The following is a 14,460-nucleotide window of genomic DNA, read 5'->3' as shown; positions in this document are numbered from 1 at the left end:
TTATAATTGGGGGGTTTCCACTGTTTAGGCACATCAGGGGCTCTCCAAACGCGACATGGCGTCCGATTTCAATTCCAGACAATTCTGCGTTGAAAAAGTAAAACAGTGCTCCTTCCCTTCCGAGCTCTCCCGTGTGCCCAAACAGGGGTTTACCCCAACATATGGGGTATCAGCGTACTCAGGACAAATAGGACAACAACTTTTGGGGTCCAATTTCTCCTGTTACCCTTGGGAAAATACAAAACTGGGGGCTAAAAAATAATTTTTGTGGGGAAAAAAAAGATTTTTTATTTTCACGGCTCTGCGTTATAAACTGTAGTGAAACACTTGGGGGTTCAAAGCTCTCACAACACATCTAGATGAGTTCCTTAGGGGGTCTAGTTTCCAAAATGGTGTCACTTGTGGGGGGTTTCTACTGTTACGGTACATTAGGGGCTCTGCAAATGCAATGTGACACCTGCAGACCATTCCATCTAAGCCTGCATTCCAAATGGAGCTCCTTCCCTTCCGAGCCCTCCCATGCGCCCAAACAGTGGTTCCCCCCCACATATGGTGTATCATCGCACTCAGGACAAATTGGGCAACAAATTTTGGGGTCCACTTTCTCCTGTTACCCTCGGGAAAATACAAAACTGGGGGCTAAAAAAATAATTTTTGTGGGAAAAATTTTTGTTTTATTTTTACGGCTCTCCATTTATAAACTTCTGTGAAGCACTTGGTGGGTCAAAGTGCTCACCACACATCTAGATAAGTTCCTTAGGGGGTCTACTTTCCAAAATGGTGTCACTTGTGGGGGGTTTCAATGTTTAGGCACATCAGTGGCTCTCCAAACGCAACATGGTGTCCCATCTCAATTCCTGTCAATTTTGCATTGAAAAGTCAAACGGCGCTCCTTCCCTTCCGAGCTCTCCCATCCGCCCAAACAGTGGTTTACCCCCACATATGGGGTATTGTCGTGCTCAGGACAAATTGTACAACAATGTTTGGGGTCTATTTTCTCCTGTTACCCTTGGTAAAATTAAACAAATTGGAGCTGAATTAAATTTTTTGTGAAAAAAGTTAAATGTTCATTTTTATTTAAACATTCAAAAAATTCCTGTGAAGCACCAGGAGGGTTAATAAACTTCTTGAATATGGTTTTGAGCACCTTGAGGGGTGTAGTTTTTAGAATGGTGTCACACTTCGGTATTTTCTATCATATAGACCCCTCAAAATGACTTCAAATGAGATGTGGTCCCTAAAATAAAATGGTGTTGTAGAAATGAGAAATTGCTGGTCAACTTTTAACCCTTATAATTCCCTAACAAAAAAAAATTTTGGTTCCAAAATTGTGCTGATGTAAAGTAGACATGTGGGAAATGTTACTTATTAAGTATTTTGTGTGACATATCTCTGTGACTTAATTGCACAAAAATTCAAAGTTGGAAAATTGCAAAATTTTCGCCATATTTCCGTTTTTTTCACAAATAGACGCAGGTAATATCAAAGAAATTTTACCATTGTCATGAAGTACAATATGTCACGAGAAAACATGTCAGAATCACTGGGATCCGTTGAAGCGTTCCAGAGTTATAACCTCACAAAGGGACAGTGGTCAGAATTGTAAAAATTGGCCCGGTCATTAACGTGCAAACCACCCTTGGGGGTAAAGAATTTTTACAATTCTGACCACTGTCCCTTTGTGAGGTTATAACTCTGGAACGCTTCAACGGATCCCAGTGATTCTGACATGTTTTCTCGTGACATATTGTACTTCATGACAATGGTAAAATTTCTTTGATATTACCTGCGTCTATTTGTGAAAAAAACGGAAATATGGCGAAAATTTTGCAATTTTCCAACTTTGAATTTTTGTGCAATTAAGTCACAGAGATATGTCACACAAAATACTTAATAAGTAACATTTCCCACATGTCTACTTTACATCAGCACAATTTTGGAACCAGAATTTTTTTTTGTTAGGGAATTATAAGGGTTAAAAGTTGACCAGCAATTTCTCATTTTTACAACACATTTTTATTTAGGGACCACATCTCATTTGAAGTCATTTTGAGGGGTCTATATGATAGAAAATACCCAAGTGTGACACCATTCTAAAAATTGCACCTCTCATGGTGCTCAAAACCGTATTCAAGAAGTTTATTAACCCTTCTGGTGCTTCACAGGAATTTTTGGAATGTTTAAATAAAAATGATACATACATGCTAGCCACCTTAGGGAGAGACCCAAGTTGGGCTAAATGTAGCGGGATGAAAGAGACCGAAAAGCCCTCTACTTAAAGGAAATACATAGTGGATGCGTTCCTGAAACGGAAAGTACTTGCAAGCAGCATAATACAAAGAATAGCAGGTTTACCCAGAATCCTTTGCAGTAGGCGGAGCTATGCAAATCATCTCTTTCCACCCCTGTCTAATCCACAGCGCTTGGAATCGCCAAGCGTGCAATGCTGCGGATTAGTTTCTAAATTTACACAGCCAACCAATTCCTACCTGTGGACACGTGTTTCGTGTAAATTTAGAAACTAATCCGCAGCATTGCACGCTTGGCGATTCCAAGCGCTGTGGATTAGACAGGGGTGGAAAGAGATGATTTGCATAGCTCCGCCTACTGCAAAGGATTCTGGGTAAACCTGCTATTCTTTGTATTATGCTGCTTGCAAGTACTTTCCGTTTCAGGAACGCATCCACTATGTATTTCCTTTAAGTAGAGGGCTTTTCGGTCTCTTTCATCCCGCTACATTTAGCCCAACTTGGGTCTCTCCCTAAGGTGGCTAGCATGTATGTATCGCTTGCTCACCGAGCCCCACTCCATACAGCCAACCAATTCCAGCCCTGTGCTGATGAGGGCCTAAAGCCCGAAACACGTGTCCACAGGTAGGAATTGGTTGGCTGTGTAAATTTAGAAACTAATCCGCAGCATTGCACGCTTGGCGATTCCAAGCGCTGTGGATTAGACAGGGGTGGAAAGAGATGATTTGCATAGCTCCGCCTACTGCAAAGGATTCTGGGTAAACCTGCTATTCTTTGTATTATGCTGCTTGCAAGTACTTTCCGTTTCAGGAACGCATCCACTATGTAAATAAAAATGAACATTTAACTTTTTTTTTTTTTCACAAAAAATTTACTTCAGCTCCAATTAGTTTTTTTTTTTACCAAGGGTAACAGGAGAAAATGGACCCCAAAAGTTGTTGTACAATTTGTCCTGAGTACACCGATACCCCATATGTGGGGGTAAACCACTGTTTGGGCGCATGACAGAGCTCGGAAGCGAAGGAGCGCCGTTAGACTTTTCAATGCAAAATTGACTGGAATCGAGATGGGACACCATGTTGCGTTTGGAGAGCCACTGATGTGCCTAAACATTGAAACCCCCCACAAGTGACACCATTTTGGAAAGTAGACCCCTTAAGGAACTTATCTAGAGGTGTGGTGAGCACTTTGACCCACCAAGTGCTTCACAGAAGTTTATAATGCAGAGCCGTAAAAATAAAACAAAAAATTTTTCCCACAAAAATTATTTTTTTTTAGCCCCCAGTTTTGTATTTTCCCGAGGGTAACAGGAGAAATTGGACCCCAAAATTTGTTGCCCAATTTGTCCTAAGTGCGATTATACACAATATGTGGGGGGAACCACTGTTTGGGCACATGGGAGGGCTCAGAAGGGAAGGAGCGCCATTTGGAATGCAGACTTAGATGGAATGGTCTTCAGGTGTCACATTGTGTTTTTTGCAGAGCCCCTAAGGTACCTAAACAGTAGAAACCCCCCACAAGTGACACCATTTTGGAAACTAGACACCCTAAGGAACTCCTCTAGATGTGTTGTGAGAGCTTTGAACCCCCAAGTGTTTCACTACAGTTTGTAACGCAGAGCCGTGAAAATAAAATCTTTTTTTTTTCCCCACAAAAATTATTTTTTAGCCCCCAGATTTGTATTTTCCCAAGGGTAACAGGAGAAATTGGACCCCAAACGTTGTTGTCCTATTTGTCCTGAGTACGCTGATACCCCTTATGTTGGGGTAAACCCCTGTTTGGGCACACGGGAGAGCTTGGAAGGGAAGGAGCACTGTTTTACTTTTTCAACGCAGAATTGGCTGGAATTGAGATCGGACGCCATGTCGCGTTTGGAGAGCCCCTGATGTGCCTAAACAGTGGAAACCCCCCAATTATAACTGAAACCCTAATCCAAACACACCCCTAACCCTAATTCCAACGGTAACCCTAATCCCAACCCTATTCCCAACTGTAAATGTAATCTAAACCCCAGCCCTAATGGGAAAATGGAAATAAATACATTTTTTTAATTTTTCCCTAACTAAGGGGGTGATGAAGGGGGGTTTGATTTACTTTTATAGCGGGTTTTTTAGCGGATTTTTATGATTGACACACTGAAAGACGCTTTTTATTGCAAAAAATATTTTTTGCATTACCACATTTTGAGCTATAATTTTTCCATGTTTTGGTCCACAGTCATGTGAGGTCTTGTTTTTTGCGGGATGAGTTGACGTTTTTATTGGTAACATTTTCGGGCACGTGACATTTTTTGATCGCTTTTTATTCCGATTTTTGTGAGGAAGAATGACCAAAAACCAGCCATTCATGAATTTCTTTTGGGGGAGGCGTTTATACCGTTCCACATTTGGTAAAATTGATAAAGCAGTTTTATTCTTCGGGTCAGTACGATTAGAGACACCTCATTTATATAATTTTTTTACGTTTTGGCGCTTTTATACAATAAAAACTATTTTACAGAAAAAATAATTATTTTTGCATCGTTTTATTCTCAGGACTATAACTTTTTAATTTTTTTGCTGATAATGCTGTATGGCGGCTCGTTTTTTGCGGGACAAGATGACATTTTCAGCTGTACCATGGTTATTTATATCCGTCTTTTTGATCGTGTGTTATTTCACTTTTTGTTCGGCGGTATGATAATAAAGCGTTTTTTGCCTCGGGTTTTTTTTTTTCTTACGGTGTTTACTGAAGGGGTTAACTAGTGATATCGTTTTATAGGTGGGGTCGTTACGGATGCGGCGATACTAAATATGTGTACTTTTATTTTTTTTTATTTTTTTTTTTTTATTTAGATGAAGAAATGTATTTATGGGAATAATTTTTTTTTCATTATTTAGGAATATTTTTTTTATATTTTTTTTTACACATTTGGAAAACTTTTTTTTTTTTTTTTAACTTTTTTATTTTGTCCCAGGGGGGGACATCACAGATCGATGATCTGACAGTGTGCACAGCACTCTCAGATCACCGATCTGACATGCAGCACTGCAGGCTTCACAGTGCCTGCTCTGAGCAGGCTCTGTGAAGCCACCTCCCTCCCTGCAGGACCCGGATCCGCGGCCATCTTGGATCCGGGGCTGGAGCAGGCAGGGAGGGAGGTAAGACCCTCGCAGCAACGCGATCACATCACATTGCTGCGGGGGCTCAGGAAAGCCCGCAGGGAGCCCCCCTCACTGCGCGATGCTTCCCTGTACCGCCGGCACATCGCTATCATCTTTTACCGCGGTGTGTCGGGGGTTAATGTGCCGGGGGCGGTCCGTGACCGCTCCTGGCACATAGTACCGGATTTCAGCTGCAATAGGCAGCTGACACCCGGCCGCAATCGGCAGCGCTCCCCCTGTGAGCGCTGCCGATCGCATATGACATACTATCCCGTCAGTAGTCATAGGGGCCCACCCCACCTCGACGGGATAGTACGTCTAATGTCAGAAAGGGGTTAATGACTGTGCAGGCAAGTCAGCAGTACTGGTCTCAGAAAAGTAAGGGCAATTGCAGATGTGGTGTTGTGAATTCTGCTTTTGGGCTCCCTCCGGTGGTTGTAGGTGGTAATGCAGTTGTCCCTGGGCTGCAGTCTTGGACAGGTGTACCTACTGATTGCAATTCTGACTGGGGTATTTAGGTTTGCAGGACTCATTGGTCCTTGCCAGTTGTCAGTTTCTTGGGAAGTGTTGGATCTTTGTCTGGCTTCTCCTGCTTAGCTGCCAATTCAGCAAAGATAAGTGTCTGTTTCTTTTTCTGTGGCACACAAGCTGTGTGCTTATATTCTGTGCTATTCATTTGTTTTCTCTTGTCCAGCTTAGACTGTGTCAGTGTTTTCTCAGTCTTGTTGGATTCTCTGGAGTTGCAGATATACACTCCACACCTTTAGTTAGGCGGTGGAGTTTCTTGTATTTTCTGCTGTGGATATTTTTGGAAGGATTTTAATACTGACCACTTAGTATCCTGTCCTATCCTTTCCTATTTTAGCTAGAGTGGCCTCTTTTGCTAAAACCTGTTTCCTGCCTGCATGTGTCTTTTCCTCTACTACTCACAGTCAATATTTGTGGGGGGGCTGCCTATCCTTTGGGGCTCTGCTCTGAGGCAAGGTAGAATTCCTATTTCCATCTATAGGGGTATTTAGTCCTCCGGCTGTGTCGAGGTGTCTAGGATTTGTTAGGCACACCCCACGGCTACTTCTAGTTGCGGTGTTAAGATCAGGATTTGCGGTCAGTATAGTTACCACCTACTCCACTGAAAGTTTTCATGCTGCTCCAAGGTCACCTGATCATAACAATGCGGTGTCTTGCTGCATGCATCCAATGTGATGTCTAAGGGCTGTGCAGTTTAGTTTTAAAGGGGTGGTAATTGGTGACGAGCGCAAGTGCTTGTTACTTTGCCAGTGGTTCTCGGATATGCACAGAGTAGCATCAGTGCTCAAGTGGCTTGTTTGAGTCCCTGCGCCCGTGTGTTTTGCATTCGTTAGATTGCCACAAAACCTGTCGGGATTGCCTGTCATACACTGGCAATAACTACATGTTTTGTGGCTGTCTAATGGCCGCAAAACATACGACCAAGGGGACATTTCACTCGATCACCCACAATACTCGGTGCATACCCAATCAAACTCGAGTGACGAGCACTTGCGCTCATCACTAGTGGTAATGTATTCTAATGTGTGCCTGTTACTTTCCTTACATGCAGTCTGACTTCTCAATGGTTAGCATAATTTTTACACAGAAGTCATTTTGCATATTTGTTTTTTTTTTTTCTTTTCTGTAGGTAGGATTTCTAATTAATCATCCTCTTCCTTTTATAGAAAGAAAGAGAATTCTGAACATCATCATAAGAACATCTTGGCATGGATCGTTATCGTTATTTTATATTTAACCAGCGGAGCATGGTGGTACTAGGCATCCTTCAAATTGCATGTGCTGGTGTGACTGTCGTTTGTGGCTTCATGGATGGAGCTTTTCGTAAAGAATCTACATTGGGGAAAACGAGAGCCCCACTATGGGCTGGAATGGTATTTTTCTTAATTTCCAAATTTGTCTACTTTAAACTTCCAGGTTGCTCCTGCGCCATGAAGACAAGTCCAATCTCTTTTCTGAAGCATTGTCACTGGTTCTCATTTCTCATGGAAAAATATTTTCCTTCTGAGCTGCTCTGTTCTGGTTTATGATCACATGAAAAGGTGAGCTAAATCAGTAGACAGAAGCTCAGAAGAAAGATGAAAATTGTTCTGACGAGTTTAAAACCATCTGACTGGATTCTTAGTTAACTCGTTCTTCAGTGAAACAGAGAGGTTATAGAAGGAACACAGTGCAAAATGTTTTAATTGAAATCCCATAGCAAAAAAAAAAAGTGTTTTCAATGTGTCCACGTGCTAGCTGTTTCCGACATATGAACTTGCTTTCAAAGAAAAATGCTGTGATGGTTCACAAATGTCTAAAATGATCATAAAGAAATGTGTACTCTAATGTAAATTCCTCCACTTCTGTTTCTAGATCATGGCTGTTCCTGGTGTACTGGCTTTATTTTCATCCCAGAAGAAAAATCCTATTCTAGTAAGACCATATTATCTGTTGGAAGTTCAGTAGATTGTGCGGTTTATTATAATGACCTTGTTTGCCTGTTCTGCATATTATTGACTTACCATTTTTATAATCCATAGGTGAATGCACTTATTGCATCTGCAGTTTTTTCTTGTTTCACCACCGTGATCATTATTGTCTATGCATGTCTAACACTGTCATATGGAGAGGATGATGATGAGGTATTCTCGCATACACCTGTTCACATTGTTCACACAGTAAGTGTACTTTACATATTTTATGATGTTTATTAGTGCATTCACCCTAAAACAAGAACTAATCGTCCTATATATTGGTAGCTGTAAAAATAATATAATAAATATATAGCCACTACCACAACATGCTTATGTGCAGTTAGAACAACACCCATTATAAAGTCTATGGGCCAAATGCCTTCAGATGTTGCAAAATTTTTGTGCATCATAGTTTGTCAAAAATTTTACGTCTTCTGATATTTTCACATGGGTTCTACCAAAGTGAAAATAGCTGGGGCATGACAAAGCCTGCCTAACAAATTCATGAAAAGTTGTGGCACATCTTGCTCCAAAATGTTACTCTACTCCTTGACTGCAGTAACTCTTTTGGTAAAGGCGCACATGAGTTGTGAATTAGCCTGTTAATGTATTGAGTGCTATTTGCTTCAGCACACACATAATAAGAGTGCCCAACACCAGTCTTAATGAATCAGGCCCTTTGTCCTATTTACAGTTGAAGGTTTTATCCCAAGAAACACATTTATCACCTGGCCATAGGAAAAGTGATAAATATATGTTTACTTTGTGCTCCTCTACCGGCACCTGCAACAACAGTTTCTCCATACTGCGCGACTGGTGGTGAGGAGATTGGATGGAGTGTCAAAGTCTATGGGACTAATAAAAACAATCAAGCAAATTGCTATTGTAAATATATTTTGTGGGATAACTTCCTTTAAATGGAGTACATATAGTAGATGGATTTTTGCATTGATACAGAGCTGCTTTTAGTGGAGGTTGTCCACTACTTTTACATTGACCTATCCTCAGGATAGGTCATCAATGTCTGATCAGCCGGGGTCCGGCACCACCACCGATCAGCTGTCAACAGTGGCATTGACTGCCAGCCGGAAGAACTTGCTTGTGGAGCTGGCAGTCTACTTGTAGCGGCCGTCGCAGGTACTACACATCCGCCTCTTACACAAATCACAGGAGGCGAATATGCAGTCGTACCCTGACCCAGCCACTACGAGTAGATGGCCAGCTTTGCATATAAGTACTTTCGACTGGTGTCCTCTGCCGCCACTGATAAGAGCTGAACGTTGAGGCTTCCTTGATAATGGGTATCTTTTAAAGCTTTGGTAAGTCCTTAAACAAACATATTTTTAAGATTTAATTGACAAGTCTTTGTTTGAAAGTCCAAAAATTAGTTGTGAATAATCTAAATACTGTAAACGTATGTCCATAATGAAAATGTATATTTTAACATAAAATGTGACTACTGTACATGCCAACACATGAGATTAGTGATTCCATGTATTTTACTTGTTTTTCTTAGAAGTTCATACTTGGTCAGCTTGTTCGAGGGGCAAATATAGCTATGCTTGTGGCATCATTCTTCAGTCTTTGTGTAGTCCTGTGCATAGCGTTGATGGGGTGCAGAAGTTTACCACAGTGTATGTGCTATGACAACATTACAGGAATGGTGAGTATGTCTAGTAGTAGAATTGCCCCTAGTAGAGAGTGGAGTAAGGCTGGGCAGTGGCAATCTAGATTCAGTGGGGCAAATTTACAACAGAAAAATTCTGGTTTAAATTGAGCTACTGCTCATGCCATGCTCCCTTGACTAAAACAATAACGCGTGCATGTATAGAAAGAGGCATGGCTTACGATGCGCCACATGCACCAACGTTTTGGAAGGCAAACTAACAGATGGTTAAAGTTACAGTATGTAAAGATGTACCAAACTTCTCATCCAACATAAGCCACTGTGCCACAAGATTAGTAAATCTGGCTCAATTTGTATAAATGTTTTTATACAGTTACAGGAAGCTAATATTTCAGAAAAGAAAAGTCCCATCCTCCACTGCCAAAATATGTACAAATCCTTTTATCTAATTCCTCATTCCATTCTTTACTCAGGAATGGTTGCACCCTAACCATGAGCAGCCCCAGACTCTGGAACTGGTGTGCACCTTTCGTGGTGAGAACATTTTACTTTCATTGCCTGCAAATCATGTTGAAATAATACTTTCTGCTGGACACCTGAAACTGAGTACTACATGCAAAATATCGACTTTCTTGTTTCAGTTGGAAGAATGTTTACAAAACAAATGAAAATGACATTGACCTTTTATAAGGAATTACCAGCAGATTGTCATGGGGGAGGGAGGAAGGGTCACCATACTCTAATATATAAATTGTTTGTTTTTGTAATGATAAAGGATCATAAGCCGTTGTATCCAAAGTGTATCTCTCTAGCCTTGTTAAATGTATGTAGAGTATAGTGATCAGCATATTGATTGTCATATTGGGCTTTCATCATTTAGGAGGTGATGACCGGATATTCAATGCTCCTGTACAATTCACTGAATCTTGCACAGAAACAGAAGAAGAGTTTTCTCGACCTCCTTCGTACGTCAGACTTTCTTGACCTTTGAATGTCATCCAAGGTTTTAGCATAACTACAAGGACTGAATTAAATTCATTTTTCAGCTGGTGATCATTTTATGGACCTTCCTAAAATGTGTAACTACCTGAAGTCAATATGTGCCCTTTTTATTGTCTGTTTTGATATTTACTGTATGTCCCTATTTGCACTAAGGTTAAATTATGATTGTAGTATGAAGCCTTTAGCTTTTTATCATTGTATAATTTATGATGCTACATGGCATCTGTTCATATTGCTAATGTCTGCACATCACTTCATAGACCATAATCACATAGAAAGCTAAGTGAAAATGTCTGCAAAATGTTGCTTATTTTCTTGTAGTGCAGTTACAAACGCACAAGATTGTCCTGGCTGTAGCATTCATGTCCTGATTTACATGAAGTGCTCTATTGGTGTAAATTCCCAGTATTGGGGCTGCCAACTAATGTTATGCTTATGGTGTTTATTACCACTGTTTTTGACTAGGGCAACATGGACCTGCGGCTGTACAGTTCATCATAATTTGCAAGTTAACTATTAATGGCCTCATAGTTTTGTGGGTAAATGTGCTGTTTTCTTGTAAAATCATATGGTCATTGATGAATAGAGCCATAATGGCTGCACAATTTTTGCAATCATTTTACTTGCAAAACCATGTGGCTATGAAGTCATTTTGCAAACTGCGCCAAAGTCGCTGCGGTTTTCGCATGTCAGTTGCCCAGTGGCTAGTTGGAGTTTCTCAAAGTAGCTGCATCTATTGTCAGATATAGTCTGATGCTAGAATAAATAGCAGAAACAGATTTGTGTGAAAAGAAAATTGCACCAAAACATGCTTCTATATATGTTCTTAAAGCGCAATAGATTTGGCTACTCTACATTAAGCACAGTGGAAGCAAACCTATTAGAAACCCCTAAAATAGGATGTACTGCAGTTTACAAAAGAAAAGTGACTACACATGATTATGGCCTCAAACACTTCTGCATTGGCCCATATCCTCACCTAAATAGGCGGCATGTACAGAAGGAATTTGAGACCTTTACATTAAATGCTAATATGTGTGCAACCTGTCTGACACATTTTATATGCTTGTAACAAATCAATGTTTTATTTATAATTGTTCGTTTCAATGTGCATATAGATTAAAAACAAATGTAATAAAGTACTTGAATATATTTTTATAATAGCACATGGATGGATATTTTTAATTTGCTAAAAAGATGCTACTTCTGAAGATAGGACTCCACTAATCATACAGTTGTCCTGCTGCTTTTCATCTGTCTCATCTGGCCAAACGTAGGTCAACCTGCAGGCAACTATGACTGATGAAATGGACTAAATCGTTTGGACATCTTAACCTTAAAAATATGTAGCCATGAGTAGAATACTTTCAAACCAGACTAGCTGTGAATTTGCTTCATTTTAAATGTTTAACAAACATTACATAAACCAGTAGTTCATCGTACAAGCAAATATAAAACTGTGAAATACATCTTATCCAAGAGAAATGAGTCAGTTCTTCTCTTGCCCTCTGAAATCATAAATTGCTCTGAAAAACATCTAAAAATCTTTCCGAACTTCCAGCTTACTGAGATCTAAAAGTACAACTGCCTATTGAAGCCTATGTAATTAGTGGGGAGGAGTAGAGTGAAGGCGAGGAGCACAGACCTTCATATTTGTCTCCCCTCAGTGCCTGATATGCAGCAACACTGTTCATTCACAGTTACATTGCTCAGTATTGCTGTATAATGTTTTCTGTTACTGCTTCTGAACATGTGATACATAGAAAGAGGAGAGTAGGGATCCCTCATATTTGTATACAGTCATAGCTTAAAGTGTTGGCACCCTTTTACCCCTTCACCATGAAGCATGTTTTCACCTTCCTGACAGGCCAATTTTTATAATTCTGACAAGTGTCACTTTTATGTGGTAATAAATCTGGAACGCCTCAACAGATCCCCACCGATTCTAAGATTTTCTCATGACATATTGAACTTCATGTTGGTTATAAAACTTGTTTAATATGACTTTCTTTTTTATTTGTGAAAAAATAAAAAATTTGGCAATAATTTTGTACACTTTGCAGTTTTCAAACTTTTAATTGTTACGCCCTTAAATAAGACTTATGTCACAAAGTTAATAAATCATTTCCCACGTGACCTACACTGCTCAAAAAAATAAAGGAAACGCTAAAATCCCACATCCTAGATATCGCTGAATGAAATATTCCAGTTGTAAATCTTTATTCATTACATAGTGGAAGGTGTTGAGAAAAAATAAAACCTAAAAATTATCAACTTAAATCACAACTACTATCCCACAGAGGCCTGGATTTGGAAAGACACTCAAAATCAAAGTGGAAAATGAAATTACAGGATGATCCAACTTCAGTTGAAATGCCACAAGACAAGGAAATGATGCGCAGTAGTGTGTGTGGCCTCCATGTGCCTGTATGACCTCCCTACAACGTCTGGGCATGTTCCTGGTGAGGCGGGGGATGGTCTCCTCCCAGACCTGGAGTAAAGCATCTGCCAACTCCTGGACAGTCTGTGGTGCAACGTCACGTTGGTGGATAGTGTGAGACATGATGTCCCAGATGTGTTCAATCGGATTCAGGTCTGGGGAACGGGCGGGCCAAGCCATAGCTTCAATGCCTTCATCTTGCAGGAACTGCTGACACACTCCAGCCACATGAGGTCTGGCATTGTCCTGCATTAGGAGGAACCCAGGGCCAACCGCACCAGCATATGGTCTCACAAGGGGTCTGAGGATCTCATCTCGGTACCTAATGGGATTCAGGCTACCTCTTACAAGCACATGGAGGGCTGTGTGGCCCTCCAAAGAAATGCTACCCCACACATCATTACTGACCCACTGCCAAACCGGTCATGCTGAAGGATGTTGCAGGCAGCAGATCACTCCACGGTGTCTCCAGACTCTGTCACCTACTCAGTGTGAACCTGCTTTCATTTGTGAAAAGCACAGGACGCCAGTGGCGAATTTGCAAATCCTGGTGTTCTGTGGCAAATGCCAAGCGTCCTGCACGGTGTTCGGCTATGAGCACAACCCCCATCTGTGGACGTCGGGCACTCAGACCATCCTCATGGAATCGGTTTCTAACAGCATGCAGATACATGCACATTTGTGGCCTGCTTGAGGTCATTTTGGAGGGTTGTCAGTGCTCCTCCTGTTTCTCCTTGCACAAAGGCTGAGGTAGCGGTCCTGCTGCTGGGTTGTTGGCCTCCTACGGCCCCCTTCACATCTCCTGGTGTACTGGCCTGTCTCCTGTTAGCGCCTCTGGACACTACACTGACAGACACAGCAAACCTTGCCACAGCTCTCATTGATGTGCGATCCTGAGCCACTTGTGTGGGTTGTAGAGTCCTTCTCATGCTACCACGAGTGTGAAAGCACAACCAACATTCAAAAGTGACCAAAACATCAGCCAGAAAGCATTGGTACTGAGATGTGGTCTGTGGTCCCGCCCTGCAGAACCACTCCTTTATTGAGTGTGTCTTGATAATTGCCAATTTCCATCTGTTGTCTATTGTCTAGCACAACAGCATGTGAAATTGTCAATCAGTGTTGCTTCCTAAGTGAACAGTTTGATTTATTCAGTCGCCATGACAGCACCAACGAGAGAGGGGATCCGCCCTTCGGGGACCGGAAACCTACAGACCTAAAAGGGCGGTACCTCTCTCCCACATCAGTTGGTTTCCTGTCCCTGACATGGGACCCTGCAGGCATACCTTTAAGAAGAAAGGTGAATATAGAAGACTGTGCCCAGACCCGGCAAACTGGTGCAGGAGGCGGGAACTCCCCTTCCTCGGTGTTGTTTGGAGTACTGAAGGTGCCACACCACAGAGGGCTGTGGGGGTAGTCAACAGCAGGAAAAAGTAGCCTTCAGGGGGAGTGCTGACTTGGAGTGTCCCATCGCCGCAGGTACAGGTTTGTATGGCGTGGGAGGCCCTGTTCTCTG

The 14,460-nt window shown here is 41.5% G+C and overlaps 1 protein-coding gene across 1 annotated transcript in view; it reads left to right on the top strand.

The window, feature by feature from the left end:
* LOC138656751 (uncharacterized) overlaps window positions 1-12,680 on the top strand; it is a 40,218-nt gene extending 27,538 nt beyond the window's left edge. Inside the window, exons 2-7 of the mRNA XM_069743970.1 lie at window positions 7,087-7,293; window positions 7,775-7,834; window positions 7,942-8,079; window positions 9,392-9,538; window positions 9,976-10,036; window positions 10,383-12,680. Coding sequence (XP_069600071.1) covers window positions 7,129-7,293; window positions 7,775-7,834; window positions 7,942-8,079; window positions 9,392-9,538; window positions 9,976-10,036; window positions 10,383-10,486 — 675 coding nt within the window. The 5' untranslated portion in view covers window positions 7,087-7,128 and the 3' untranslated portion in view covers window positions 10,487-12,680. The remainder of the gene's footprint in view (window positions 1-7,086; window positions 7,294-7,774; window positions 7,835-7,941; window positions 8,080-9,391; window positions 9,539-9,975; window positions 10,037-10,382) is intronic.
* Window positions 12,681-14,460: the final 1,780 nt, after the last annotated feature.

Source organism: Ranitomeya imitator, chromosome 1 (genome assembly GCF_032444005.1).
Source record: "Ranitomeya imitator isolate aRanImi1 chromosome 1, aRanImi1.pri, whole genome shotgun sequence".
NCBI lineage: Eukaryota > Metazoa > Chordata > Amphibia > Anura > Dendrobatidae > Ranitomeya > Ranitomeya imitator.
This window is presented reverse-complemented; position numbering and strand designations above follow the sequence as displayed.